Genomic DNA, 14,478 nt, shown 5'->3' with positions numbered 1-14,478 from the left:
GGAGTGGGGAAAAATAGATGTGGAAAGGGTGTAGGATTCCTCCCCTCACTTTTCCATTCAAACTTGCTTCTTCCCAAAACTAATTTTCTAAACGTAAGCGATTATGTGCACATGTGAACCAACTCCGACAAATTTGAGTAATGTAGCATCTACTTTGGAGTTCTGGATTGCATTGATTTTTTTTGTTTGACAAGACAGACTAATGTGTTACCAAATACACTGATACTCTTCTTAATCAACTGAGGAAACAAGTCTATCTCATTATATACCTCTGGCTAGTTGCCAGAAAAATGAGCAAAACTAAGTTTTCCTTTGTGGCTGTTGGACTCTCAGTTCAGTTGGTATTTTATTTTTCTTTCAACCTTTTTGTGCATGTGTACACCACACACTAGGCAGAGAAGATCATCAGATACAAAGGGATAACCGTGTGGCTCCTGTGCACGGTCGCAATGACTGACTGGGCCTTGGGAGAACAGCCACTTGCTACTGCCTTTCCAGTCCCAACAGAAAAGGCGAGCTGGGAAGTCTGAGTGCTCGCTTGCCTCTATAGGACATGCTGAGGGAGGAGGCAACGAGATGGGGCTTCTTGGTGGGAAGCAGTAATAGTGATCTTTCACCCTAGCCTTCCTGTCTCCGTGGGTAACATGTTTCTTCTGTGCCTTTCGTGTTTGTTCCATTTGTGTATATGCACTTTGTGCCTCTAGTTTGCTCGCTGTGTTCTTTCTGGATGAATAAGTATTTTCCAAATTGCAGCATATCACCACCTGCATATAACCACTCGGTAAACCTGTCGTCTCTTTTGTCCTGCATTATTTTACCACATTTCTACACCTGACCAGAAATTCAGGGAGGCATCAATGAAGTGATAAGATCCTCCTCAGCACTTGATGGGACAAAACAGACAACCAGTTTAACAGGTGTTTACATGCACACTATGTTATCAATTGGTAAATAATCACTTGTGCTCACTCTCTGGCTTTGCGTCATGCCCCTGTATGTGTCTCTGTGTTTCATACCCTCCATGTGCCCAGCTCTCTACTCCCTGCCCCTCTGTGTGTGCCTTTTGTCACAGAAACACACTGGCTGTCGTGGGTGAGTCATCTGTCTCAGCATTTACATCTGTAAAATGGGATGTTTACTAGAACGTCTCCTAAATGTTTAATTCCTTAATATGTACATGTGTGCATTATAGCTAGGCTCACCTGCTTCGGTAACCTCATCTGCATGCACTTTTATGTGACACCATTATAAACCTGAATTATGTTAGGTTTAACTGTGATGGCCTGTATCATGTGGCTGGAATTGTTGGGTGGCAAAGGAGTTGTTGTTGTTCAGTCGTGTCCGACACATGCAAAAGCTGTACACCTTAGGGCCTAAGGCTTAGGTGAACAGACAGCTTTATGCCACAGACCTACTGGGATCTGCTCAGGTACCAAAGATCCCCGACCCCAGGAGTAGGCAATCTATGCTAGGCCTAAAATAATTTCCTTTTATTAACATCTTACCATCTGAGAACTGAAACGCACCCAACCTTTAATATCTAATGCCTCTAACTGGCTTATTCAATGTCAGATCCATCTTTCTTTCATTGTTGTATTAATGCTCTGCATATATCTTGGACTGTTATTTATTCAGCAGCAGCTCTCTGAAACCAACATCATCATAATCACTACTACTATTTCCATACTCCCCAATAGCCAAAGCTCTCTGGACAGTTCACACATGATAGGAAAGGCTCCAGAATCAGGTTCAAGTGTTTTTTTCAAGGGAGAGTTGTCTCTGTGTGTTCATGTGTGTGGAGGACTTTGAAAGATCTAAGCTTATGTTTGGTCTTGTAGTATTAACTGCTGCTCTTTTATTTTTAAAAGGACTGAGCACCCCCTTGTGACCAAGTTAATGAATACTGAAATAAACTAGCTGCTGAGTAACGCTACATAGGCAAAGGTACTCATTTCCTTCTTATCCAGGTTAAATGATAGGTGCTTGGAAGCAGGTTTATTTCCTCACCAATATTTACTGTTGCTAAAAATGTACATCTTAAAATATTAAGGGAGCAATCCTATGGCTGTTAGTCAGCAGCTAGACAGCCATAGGATACGTCAGTTTCTGGGAACCGACCTCTGAGCCCGCACTCCCGAGGTCGGTTCCCTGAGAACCTTCCCCCCTCCCGTGCTGCCTCGCAGGCAGCACAGAACAGCCCCATGCGCCACGCTTGGAAGAGAAGTGCGGAGCGGTGAAAACAGGGCGTTCATCGGGGCATTCTGGGGCGGGGAAGTCAGAAATGCTAGTATGACACATCCAACGTGTCATCCGGCAGCCCCAAGTGCAGGGCAGCTGAAGTGTGGAGGGGATGATCCCCTCTGCATTTCTCCTGCCCTGCAGTGGATAGGTGGTTGCCTCCAAGTTCTGAGGCGGCTGCCTATCCCAGTAGGATTGTTCCCTAAACAGAGTAGTTAAGATCCACTGAGATGTAAATTCACCAGCTTAGAATGCAATGAGCTATATCTGTAGTGTACCCTAACGCTGGAATCCTATACCCACTTCCCTTTGAGTAAGCCCCACTGCACTCAATGGGAGTTATTTCTTAGTAGACATGCACAGGATTGCATTGCAAATGAATTAAGATTAAGCTGCTGGGTTCCATTAGATACACCAAAAATGGAGACAACTTTGAGAATTTCATACACATGGGTACCAATTAACAGCATTATCAGCAGTCTTCTGTTTAGGTTCAGTTCTATTTTACCTCTCATTTATTCTATGGAAACCACAAAAGCAATCTCCTTACTTACCGCTTACACTTACCGCTGAGTGGAAATGGGTGGTAAATCCCACTGTGCACATAGAATTGCAGCCCTAAAGGACCAATGAAGACTAGAAACCATAGATGTCGTTTGAGAAGACCTGGCTTATAACTGTTTACTTCTAATTTCGGATATATCTCTGCCTCCTTCACTGAAGATGGGGACATGGTCAAAGGAAGACTTCCCAGTAACCAGGGTTAGGATAACCAGGGATTTACTAAAAGGAAGTTTGGAGGGCTGATGACAGCTTTCACATACATGCACATGGACCTCCAGGAAGGCGCCTGCGCTTCTGGTTCGTTTACCATTGCCCGGGCTGAAGTTGGAGCTCCATCCCTTGGGGGTGGGGTAGAGGCAACAGAGGGGCCAGTTGCACATTTTAAGCCTGCATATCATACTTTCTGGATCCCACACGTAAAAGTTGCCAACAGCCGTGGAGCCTGAAGTGGGAGGGTGCACCAAAAGATTCTTTAATGTGGCTGGCAGTAAAGCAGAAATTTTAGTCCTGCCTGCTGTTCATATAGCCTTTATAAGCTTTGATGGTGCTGGGTAATTAGAGAAATCGTTGGGGCTATATGAATGTAGTCCAGGGATGGAGAACCTCCAGCCGATGGGCCTCATTCAGCTCTTTGGCCCAGCAGCTTGGCCCATACATGCCACTCCACCACAGAAGGAAAAGCTCTTTATTTCCAATCAGCAGCTGGTAAGAGATAAGCTCTTTCCCCCTGCTTAGTACAGAAAAGGTCTCCTTTTCTCAGTGCTTCGCAAGGAAGTTTTTCCCTACAGGGCAGAGGGGGCAGGGCCAGAGGGGAAGCTGCTTCTGAGTGATTCAGTCCTGCTTCCTTCTGAGCCTGGTCCTGCTCAATTGTGAGTAAACATGATGACCAAGCTTATTTCTCAGTAGCTATGCAGCGGCTTGGTGTTTGGGATGCTATTTTTAATTGCTACTGAGTTATTCTGTCCTGCTTACTTCTGAGTAGACATGCAGAGGCCCATCTGAGTTATTTGCGAATACACATGCTGCTCATGCCTACTTCTGAGTAGACATGTTTCCTACTGTAAACTGGTAACAATGGAGTTGGATTGTTCAGCCCTGCCTTCTTTTGCCTGCAGGCTCACCCACTAGTGGAGTGAGGTGCCAAGATCTTCTTTGAAACTCTCTTTTTCAGGCTGAAAAAGGTATGTCACTCTTGCTTTAGTCTAATCCTGGTAGATTAAGGGGAAAGGTTGACTATAGACCTAGAAATAAAATTCCCTCCCTGTATGAAAGCTGTCCATGAGCAAAATAGGTCCTTTTTTCCTTGCACTTCCATAAGGCTTTTCAAGTAGACAGGAGGAGATATTTTGAGGCACTTTTAGATACTGCATTTTATTAATTCTTATCTTGCTTCTGATCTTTTCCTCTGCTGTTTTATGTATCTACTGTTGTTTCAATGGGGGGATAATGTTAATTGGGGGTTTGGAGATGGTAGTGGTAATCAGGGTGAGCTTGGCCCTGAGAAAGTGAAATGCTCTACTGATTTTTGGTGAGAGCAAGTTTAAATAAGGAGTTATGGGCAAGTGATCTTTCTGGCAGGAAAGCTACAGTGTAGATGAATAAGTTTGAAGAAAAGCCAGAAGGGAAGCAGACCACAATTAGGATGGGATACTATAGAGCAGTCATTGTGGGGTGGAGGTTGAGTAAGGGAAGGAGGCAGAGACATTTAGGGTGCAATCCTATCGGGATAGGCAGCCGCCTCCGAACTCGGGAGGCAACCGCCTATCCAATGCAGGGCAGGAGAAGTGCGGAGGGGATCATCCTCTCTGCACTTCAGCTGCCCTGCATTTACGGCTACGTAGTGGGACCTTGGAGCGTGGGAAGTGGCAGCCAGATGACACGTAGGATGTGTTGTGCTGGCATTTCCGACTTCCCTGCCTGGACAACCCCCCAGGAAGGCCCCGCTTTTGCTGCTCCGCGCTCCTCTTCCAAGCGCAGAGCGTGGGGCTGTTCCGTGCTGCCTACAAGGCAGCACGGGAGGGGATGGAGGTCAGTTCTCAGGGAACCGACCTATCCTATGGCTGTCTAGCCACTGACTAGTGGCCATAGGACTGCGCCCTTAAGGGCTATATAGCAGCAATAGCAATTTTCTTCCCTACTGTGTCCATCAAGAGGAGCAATTCCAGATGGTGAACAGTTTGCGGAAATGAAACCATAGCCCAGTCCAACTGGTACTTAGCTTGCTGCAACATACTTTCCAACAACTTAAAGGATAAAATCCCTTGTATCCAGAATAAGACACCTTTCAAGACACATTCTGATGGATCACCCCCCCCCCTTTTAAAAAATCAGTTACAGCCTACCATAACTCTTGGTGCATACCTACATAACAAACTGTTTTAAGAGTCATCCCTCCTTCCTGATGCAGCCTAAAGGACTGTTGTTGGTTAGTCGTTAAGTCATGTCCGACTCTTCGTGTCCCCGTGGACCATAGCACGCCAGGCCTTCCTGTCCTCTGCTCTCTCCGAAAGGGCATCTCTAGTTGAGTCTCACTAAGCTTCCATGAAGATTTTACTAATGCTGTCCCAGGGACTACGCAGCTATGTATGTAACTACTTCAAAAAACAATTACTAGCAGGATTCTTTAGGGAAAGCCGTGACAGTAAAATGGCATAAAACCCAATACATTAGTAGTATAAATATTCTCTAAAAGCCAATACATTAGACGTATAGATATTCTTTTCAGTGTTGGCAGGGCCAGGAGCAGGGGTAAATAAATAATCCACAATGAGCCGTGTCATTTGAACCAGGTCAACATGTCCAACTCTGACAGCTGGGTAAGTTTGCCTGAAGGCTTCACTGTTCCAACCCATGCAAAGCCATGTCTCCATGGCTATTCCAACCCATGCAAAGCCAGGTCAGTGTGTTATTAAAACTTAAAATATCAAACCACACACCTGTTCTTTCAATAGAACACCTGTAATAAGCAAATCCACAAGTTGGATGAGAACAAATGAACTGTCTTTAGTTTTAGCAGCTTGGAAGGCACATTTCAAATATGGTTTCAACTTCTATGCAGGTTACGTTATGTTTTCTCTTCTTTGAAGCTAACCTCATGAGCATGGAGCCCTAGAGGCAATTTGTATATCCTTGTCATGTTCTCTGTAAGAGAATGAAAATAAGAGGGGATGTTAGATGTATAAGGGTGCTTACAGACTGGGTATTTCTAAGAACTGTCAATCATTGCTGTTCTACTGAAAGCTACATGCAGGACTGAAATTGGCTTTCTACACTTGGTGGTGGTGGTGGGGGATCAATAGAACTTTTTTTTGTGTACACATCCTGCTATATTCCATCCATACTACTGGGGATGACATAGCCACATGGGCAGGACAGGAATAATTCTGAGCATGGCATTTAAAAAAAAATCAATGTTTTAATCAGTTTTTGCCCTAAAGCACTTCATTTAGGTGCCATTGCACAATCACTTTTTTAAAGGTATACTAAAAAGTGTTTTACAGCTAATTAAGCAATTGGCACACAGGAAAAAAGTTAACATGGTGCTAAAATGACAATGGATTAGATCTAATTCTGGTCATCTGCTATAGCACAATGGAAACAGCTCATAAAATGGAGTTCCTCTCTGTCCTGCAGTCCCCTGTGCACCCCATCTACTCCAGAGGGTTGGGAGACCCTCCAGAGCAGAGCTCGGGCATGCAAGAGGGGCTGCAGTGGGGAGGAAAATGGGGAGGTCCTGTTATGCAAGTGGACTTCTGCTTGCGTGAGTGCTGGATCCAACCCACTGATTTAAAAAATTTAAAATTTTAGAATTTGCACTGAAACTATTTTAAGTAGTATTGCATTAATATTTTAATTTTTAAAAAATAAGAGATGAAAATGTTATTTAGTGTAAATTAAAATAGTATTTAAAAAATCAAACACAGAGATAAAAAGGCATCAACAGGAAAAGTAACGGTGAAGATATGGCAAAGTACATGTGTGGCTATTGGCTCACCTACTCGATTCATCACTCCACGCATCAAAATTACACCTCTTAAAAAGAGAGACGCCTGACTAATTCTAAGGAAATCTGTATCTGTGGGATTGCACAACTTTCCCAAAAGTCAGATTTTCTGAAGTCTGGCTGGGTAGAGGGGTGGGAAACACACAAGAAACCAGAAAAAAACAGAACGATTGGATTACGTCACGTAGCTGGTCCGTAGAGAGTCATGGCCATTAATGCCTAGTATGTAGAAGTACCCAGATTCCGATCTCAGAACAGAACTGTTTTTTGCAAGCCTACCAATCTAGTGACTCATCCTGTCCATGTATGTTAAAGATCACAATTATTTTTTTTTCTACACTGAAGAAAAGGTACCAAGATGTAATTATAGTGATGTTATAGGTCTGATATGTTGATTCTTGTGACAAACCAAACTCTCCCCCACCCCCTTTTCTGGAAATATCTTTTAACAAAGTATATGCCAGGCATGGTCAGGCTGTGATATAACCCAGAATCTGTATCTGAACACACATTCCAGTCTGACTCAACGTTGTGGTATTTGTGTACATATCACCTAGAGAATGCATGATCAGGATACCGATTGGACAGTTTGAATCTAGTATTTGGGAATGTGAGTATTTTTTGGCCCCACCCACCACTGGAATATTGCACGCAAGGCCTTCTCCTAAATGGAATTTGGACTTTAAGCTGAAATAGGCCAGACATAGGGATGGACGAAAGGGACTTACCTCGTCCCACAGCTTGCTTCGCGGTGGGGGGGAGGCACTTCGCTTCTCCCCCCAAAGTTCAGGTGAGGGGGGGGAGGCACCCCATCCCTCGCCGGCGAAATTCAGGCCGGGGGGGAGGCGCCCCATCCCTCGCCGGCGAAATTCAGGCCGGGGGGGAGGCACCCCATCCCTCACCAGCGAAATTCAGGCCGGGGGGGAGGCGCCCCATCCCTCGCCGGCGAAATTCAGGCCGGGTAGGAGCGCCCCGTCTATCCGGCCGCGAAAAAAAAAGTAAAACACACACACACACCCGTGATAGGCTACGTAACGATTTACGTAGCCTATCACGGCTAGATTTCCAAAGTCAGCCGTGATAGGCTATGTAAATCGTCACGTAGCCTATCATGGGTGACTCTGGGGGGGGGGGGGGAAGCGCATACGCAAATGGCGGCTCCCATGGGGACCGCCATTTGCGTTCCTTATTTTGGTACGTCTAGTCGACGTAAAGATTTACGTAGACTACGGCGAAAATAAGGGCAACGCAAATAGCGTGCCCTTATTTTCGCCGTAGTCTACATAAATCTTTACGTCGACTAGACGTGCCAAAATAAGGAACGCAAATGGCGGCACCCCATGGGCGCCGCCACTTGCGTACGCGCTCCCCCCCCCCCAAAGTCACCCGTGATAGGCTACGTGACGATTTACGTAGCCTATCACGGCCAACTTTGGAAATCTAGCCGTGATAGGCTACGTAAATCGTTACGTAGCCTATCATAGGTGTGTGTTTGTTTTTTTTACTTTACTTTTTTTTTTTTTGCAATGGCTGTGGCGGCAGCTGGTCGGGAGACTGGCCGCTGCCCCCGCCCCTGACAAAACGCCTCCGAACTGCTGCCGGGACCCGCCGCCGAGAGGGACATTCGCTGAAGGTAAGTCCCATCCGGGGGGGGGGGGGGGGAGCGGGCAGAGGATTTCCCCAACACTTTTGGGGGGCCAAATGTGTCGGCACTTGGCCTCCCGAAGATTCGTGGAGAAATTCTCCGCCAACCCTAGCCAGACATCCCTGCTATAATGCTATGGAGATCACACTTGTGTCATGTAATTTCATCTCTGTAACCATCAGGGCTAGACAGGTGCTTCTGCTGTAGCTAGACGCCAGAGGTTGTGTGGCATGGAGGTGAAGACAACAAACTCCACTGAGTAGTTTTCTTTGGGAAAATAAATATATAAATGTATGGACTTTGCTCACAATCCAGATCTGACTGGCTGCGGCTGCCATATTTGGAAAAGAAAACTAAGAGGTTGGGGGCTCCTTCTTATGTAGAAGGGCCAATCTCTCTTCTCTGGAGTGACAGTGCCAGCAGAGAAGTAATGCCAAGAGCAGCCACCAATCTAAGCTGTACAGTGCAGGGACAGGGTTCAAATCACCCCTTCCTATTCTGTGGGCATCTCTACACCAGCCTAAAATCCTGCATTTAAAACAGGGCTTTCTGCTTCCGTTTTAAATGCTGGATCAAGACTCCCCTTTTCATCTACTTCCTTCCCCCTCCTTCTCCCTGTATCTGAGTCTTCCATTATCTTTCATTGATCTCGTTCCTCTTCTTGCTGCTTTTCCTCTTTTCACAGAGGAAACTGAAGTGGAACACAACAGGGTAATTTGATAGCTCATGATCTGTGATCTATTTAAAAACGGAACAAAGGACATTTAAGTGCAGGAGATGCCTTGAATGATCACGGCGTCATGTAAAGAGCCCACAAACGTCCGTGAAGGAGCAATCTCAGTCGCTGGATAAAAACTCCGTGTGAAGGAGCCCTGCATCACCAACCCTAAACCTGGGCCCTACAGCTGTGTAACATGGGTGGAAGGGTAAGGCATTGGGCTGCCTGTGCAAAAAGCTATTCAGCCCAAGTAGTACGTCGTTATAAGAGTTTAGGGGCTGGATGTGCAGCAAGCTGTTTGGTCAGCCCTGAACTTGAGCACTATAGGGTTGTAGGTCAGTGAAGGGCCTCTAGGGCCAATTCCCACCCCTGTATAACCTTTTCTAATGTTCTGTTCCTAAAGGAGGGCTTTGCGCATATATAGCAATTCTCAGGAGGGTTTGCGGGGGAGGTGTTCCTCAAGTATGCAAAAACCTCTCCCTTGACTGTCGGTAGACCTATTTCATTGCCCGACTGGTTGGTATAGGGCCACCAAATTTACTATTAGACAGAATGATTTTTATAAAGCCAAATTAAACCAATTACTGTGTTTTTCTTTCCACCTGCAACGTGCAGTTTGGCTTGCTTGTGTGAGTCGCAGAGACCTCTTAAATCCTTTGGTAGTCCACCTGTTCTATTAGTGCTACACTGTAGTCTGGATTATATATTTTGATCTGCGCATGGCTGATGGATTAATTCCACTGCCTTGAAGCTGTGGAATGCAGTAGATGGTATTTTGGACAACTCTGTTATTCCATGAGTTTCTGAAGCTTCTCATACACTTCTCTGAAACATCCAAGACTAGCTAATGCCAGACAGAGGATACTGGAATTAAGCGATTACTCAATTAAGTATGAAAGTTTTGGGGAACGTTTTACTGAGAGCTCCAAAAGCATAAATTATCTGAAACCCGCAGTTTACTATTTGTAAAGCTAACACTACCTCAGACAGAGGATAAGATCAATTCATTTCAAATTACCTGTTTGACATACAAAGCATACACTCATTTGCGTATGTTTCTCCATCAGTCCCACAAACTGGATTAAAGTTCCTTGGGCATCCAGGTAAGGAATACAAGTCACATTTGGGCTGGGAATGAACAGATTTACTAACATTTACTCAAAATTGTATTTTTGAAATATTTTTCATATTAACATTTCTTCAAACTCCACATTAAAAACCTACTAATTTTCATAAATACCAGTTTATGTAACTCAAGTGGCATGCTGAAAATGTAAGTTGAGTGGATTTGAGCAGTTGGATGCATAGCAAAGCTGTAACTCAACCAATATAACTCCTCTCAACTTAGCTTTGTAATGATGCAATCATTGCAAGCTGAACACCACACTAAGGGCATCTCTACACCAGCCTAAAATCCTGCATTTAAAACGGGGCTTTCAGCTTCTGTTTTAAATGCAGGATCACAATAACTCCCTTTTTCACCCGCTTCCCCTTTCCCCCTCCTTCTCCCAGTATCTGAATCTTCTATTATCTGTCACTGATCCCACTCCTTGCCGCTTTTCCTCTTTTCACAGGGGGAACTCAAGTGGCATTATCTGTGATCTATTTAAAAACGGAACAAAGTGCAGGAGAGGCCCTAGAGGGTCACTTCATGTAAACAGCCTACAAACTTCTGTGAGGGAGCAACTTTAGTTGCTGGATAAAAGCTCTGTGTGAAGAAAGCCTAAGCATGTAGTGAATTAATTGCATGGTTACATCAACATTCCCAACATGATAATTTGGTCTTGTGAATTAGCTGTAGACATTCTGGATAGTCAATGTGTGGTAGCAATTATAGTGCTGGGGTTAACCTTGGGAAGACACAATTGCAAAGCTGCATTCAGCCATGAAGCTTATTGGATGATCTTGGGCCAGTCACTTCCTCTTCTAAACCTACCTTATGGACTTGTTGCAAAAGATAAAAGGTGGGGGCAGGGTGTGTATGCAAGTCTGAGCTCGTGGGGGGAGGGGGGGAAGAGATAAAAAAACAGTACCTGAATACAAACATTTCTTCTCAACATTTGTGGGAGGGCTACCGGACATTGCACATGTCAAGTATTGGGAGTCTTTGTCACTACAGACTTTTAAAAGTTTTAAAATATAATGGTAATTGTATGAGCGAACTAAGTCATACACAAATTAACTTTAGGAACAGAAAGGCTGCTTTATGTTCCTAAAGCAGTCCTCCCCAACCGGGTGCCCTCAGGATGTTTTGGACTGCAGTGCCCAATACTCCTGACCACTGGCTATGCTGCCTGGGGCTGATGGGAGCTTAAGTCCAAAATATCTGGACAGCACCAGGTTGGGGAAAGCTGTCTTAAAGCAACAAAGTGACTTTAGATCTGTAAAGAGCACTAAAAATTAAGTATTGCTTATTTTTCAGTTTTTCCAACTTTTCCATCCCCCCCCCCAACCCATTTTTCCCCCATGGCCTCAAAATTTCCAGAACTTTTACATCTGCATGTTTTGCTATGTGACTGGCTAGGTAGTGCCCATAACGGCCAAGTAAAAGGTGGTGGGCAACCCTACTTGAACTGCAGCACCTCTCATTTTACAAAATAAGCAGAAAAAGAAGAGGATGGGGAGGAGCAGGATTTAATTAAAGACTGGGCACTTCTTCCCCTTTCTCCTCCACACAGGACCCCTATAAACTCACCTGGGTGGTACTTTCCCCAGGAGGAGGCATCAACATGAGTCCTAGGGCAGAAGGGAAAAAAGAGTTGCAGGTTACTAGGGCAACGCAGCTATTCTCTCTCTCACACCGGTCGCTATGATCACACTCCCCCCCCCCCGGTCATTGTTGTGAGGTTTCCAACCGACCAGAAATACCCCCCCCCCTCCTGGACTGCCCCCGATGCCCTTCACAGCAGCTCGGTGCGCAGAAATCCGCCGTTCAAGCTTGTCACGGGCATGGAGAGCCACATTCACGCCTGCTCGTGGCTGCGGGGGGAGCTGCTCTTAAAAGGCAGACCAGCAGGGGCCGACTGAAAAAGTTGGCCATCCTCTCCTGGTTGCCGTGGCAACGCATCCATCCCTCTCCTCCAGGTCTGGCCAGGGAGCTGCGGGCGTCGGGAGCGAGGGAGGGAGGGAGGGAGAGAACCGGTGGCGGCACCTGCCATCGTCCACAGCAGCGGCGCCGGCAGCCTCATCGCGGCGCGGGGGACGGAGAAAAGGCCCGCTGCCCGCGGAGGCGCTCTGCGGCTCCGGTTATAGCGCGCGCGAGGGAAGGCCCCGCCCCTCCTCTCGCGCTCGCCCGGCCGCCCCGCCCACGTAATCGCCCCAGCGCCCCCGCCGCTTGGGATCGACCCCTGGCGGAGCGAGGGGGGCAGAGTGTTTGGCACGTGGCCTCATTGGCGGGAAAGATGCGAGCTTCGTCCCGGCTGCGAGCGAGGGCGTGGAGACCCTAGGGCGGGTCTGCCTCTCACGCCGCAAGAGTTAAAATCAAGATAAATACACAACACGCGTGTCCAACCCTCCCAAGTCTTCACAAGCGGCGTTCATTTAATAGGCCAAAGGGTGGGTTCAGAGAAGAAAGTGTGCAATAATCAAGACATTTTGTGTACGTGCCTAGAAATGATACTGTCTTATTTCTTAACTTTGTAAGCCAAGCTGATTGCACCCCTGTTTTTGGCTGAAGGGCGGCACAGAAATGCCATAAATACATAAATGTTTTTTCAAGACCCACAGGCAACCTACCTCCAACCCCATCTCTTCCCAAATGTCATGACAAAATAGCCAATTTTCATACCTATTGCTGAGGTGTGTGCCTGTATATTCCCTCTGTAGGGGAACGTCATAGCCCTGTGGCACCCGAAAGGTAGCCTTGCTCCACAGAACTAGCCCACAAGACTTTTCATTAGCCAGCCTGCCTTGCCCACCCATACAGACTTACATAACTTCCTCACACCCTGAAAACAAACTTGCCCAACTGTAAAAGCAACTCATATGGCTTCCAGGGAGTAGCAATATTAATAGGGGTGCTCCTGAAGCAGTATGTGACCGAATCCTTGGAAATAACACAAAGGATGTGTACAGTTTTCAACTTGTGCACAGCCATGTATATGTGAGAATTATGCTCTCTGTGTGGGGCTGCCTTTAAAGACAGTTTGGAAACTTCATTTGGTACAGAATGCAACTGCTAAGAAACTTGTGACAGACAGATATTCAGAGTATATAACACCAATATTGTACCAGCTGCATTGGCTGCCTATTCATTTCTGGGCTCAATATAAAGTGGTTGTGTTGTCCTTTAAAGCCCTGAACCGTTTGGAGTAGCGTAATTTGAAGGACTATCTGCACCCATATGAATCTGCCCGGGGCTTAAGATTGGCCTTTGAGGCTTGCTCATAGGCCCATTGTCAAGATCCATTACTAGCAGGCACTAGAGACAGGGCCTGTTCAGTAGTGGCTGCATAACTTATTTATTTAATTTTTATTTATTATTTCATTTCTATACCACCCAATAGCCGAAGCTCTCTGGGCAGTTCACAAAAATTAAAACCAAAAAGCACAGGATAAAACAATATAAAATATAAAAGCATTAAAACCGCAATATAACAATACAACCAGAATAAAACCTAGCAGCAATGCAGAGATTTAAAATACAGATTTAAAACACTAAAACTAAAAGACTAGGAAGCTAAAATGCCTGGGAGAATAAAAAGGTCTTCACCTGGCACCGGAAAGAATACAATGTAGGTTCCAGGCGAACCTCTCTAGAAAGCTCATTCCACAGCTGCGGTGCCACAGCAGAAAAGGCCCTCCTCCTGGTAGCCACTCGCCTCACTTCCTTTGGCAGGGGCTCATGGAGAAGGACCACTGAGGATGTCCCCAAAGAAGGACATATGGCCCAATTTTTCATAGAACAGCAGCAGGGTTGGAAGGGGCCCACAAGGCCATCGAGTCCAACCCCCCGCTCAATGCAGGAATCCAAGTCAGAGCATCTCTGACAGATGGCTGTCCAGCCTCATCTTGAATTCCTCCAGTGTGGGAGAGCCCACCACCTCCCTAGGAAATTGGTTCCATTGTCATATTGCTCTAACAGTCAGGAAGTTTTTCCTGATGTTCAGCCGGAATCTGGCTTCCTGTAACTTGAGCCCATTATTCCGTGTCCTGCACTCTGGGATGATCAAGAAGAGATCCTGGCCTTCTTCTCTGTGACAACCTTTCAAGTACTTGAACAGTGCTATCATATCTCCCCTGTTTTGTTAGGATGTAGTAATACTTAGCATTTATTAGCACATTTCAAGTGTTTAAAGTGCTTTCTGTATA

General features: G+C 45.9%; 1 protein-coding gene across 1 annotated transcript; it reads right to left on the bottom strand.

Annotated features, from left to right (window-relative positions):
• Positions 1 to 2,889: 2,889 nt before the first annotated feature.
• On the bottom strand, positions 2,890 to 12,391 carry SPINK2 (serine peptidase inhibitor Kazal type 2). The gene is made up of 4 exons (XM_084835064.1): positions 12,320 to 12,391; positions 11,864 to 11,904; positions 10,187 to 10,296; positions 2,890 to 5,943 (listed from the first exon to the last, which is right to left on the bottom strand). The coding sequence occupies exons 1-4, from the start codon at positions 12,354 to 12,356 to the stop codon at positions 5,895 to 5,897; spliced, it is 237 nt and encodes a 78-aa protein (XP_084691190.1). The 5' UTR covers positions 12,357 to 12,391; the 3' UTR covers positions 2,890 to 5,894.
• Between the last annotated feature and the right edge of the window lie 2,087 nt (positions 12,392 to 14,478).

Source organism: Heloderma suspectum, chromosome 2 (assembly GCF_057233095.1).
Source record: "Heloderma suspectum isolate Gila_16-S chromosome 2, 16-S_ref, whole genome shotgun sequence".
Taxonomy (NCBI): Eukaryota; Metazoa; Chordata; class Lepidosauria; order Squamata; family Helodermatidae; genus Heloderma; species Heloderma suspectum.
Note: the sequence above shows the minus strand (reverse complement) of the source record. Positions and strands in the feature narration are given on the sequence as shown.

Bases quoted from the DNA above. Each gene is read 5' to 3' on its own strand.
- SPINK2 (XM_084835064.1), bottom strand. From the start codon at position 12,356: ATGAGGCTGCCGGCGCCGCTGCTGTGGACGATGGCAG. The intron at 11,905-12,319 runs GTGCCGCCACCG...CTTCTGCCCTAG, and splicing joins GCTGCTGTGGACGATGGCAG to GACTCATGTTGATGCCTCCT. The intron at 10,297-11,863 runs GTGAGTTTATAG...GTTCATTCCCAG, and splicing joins CTGGGGAAAGTACCACCCAG to CCCAAATGTGACTTGTATTC.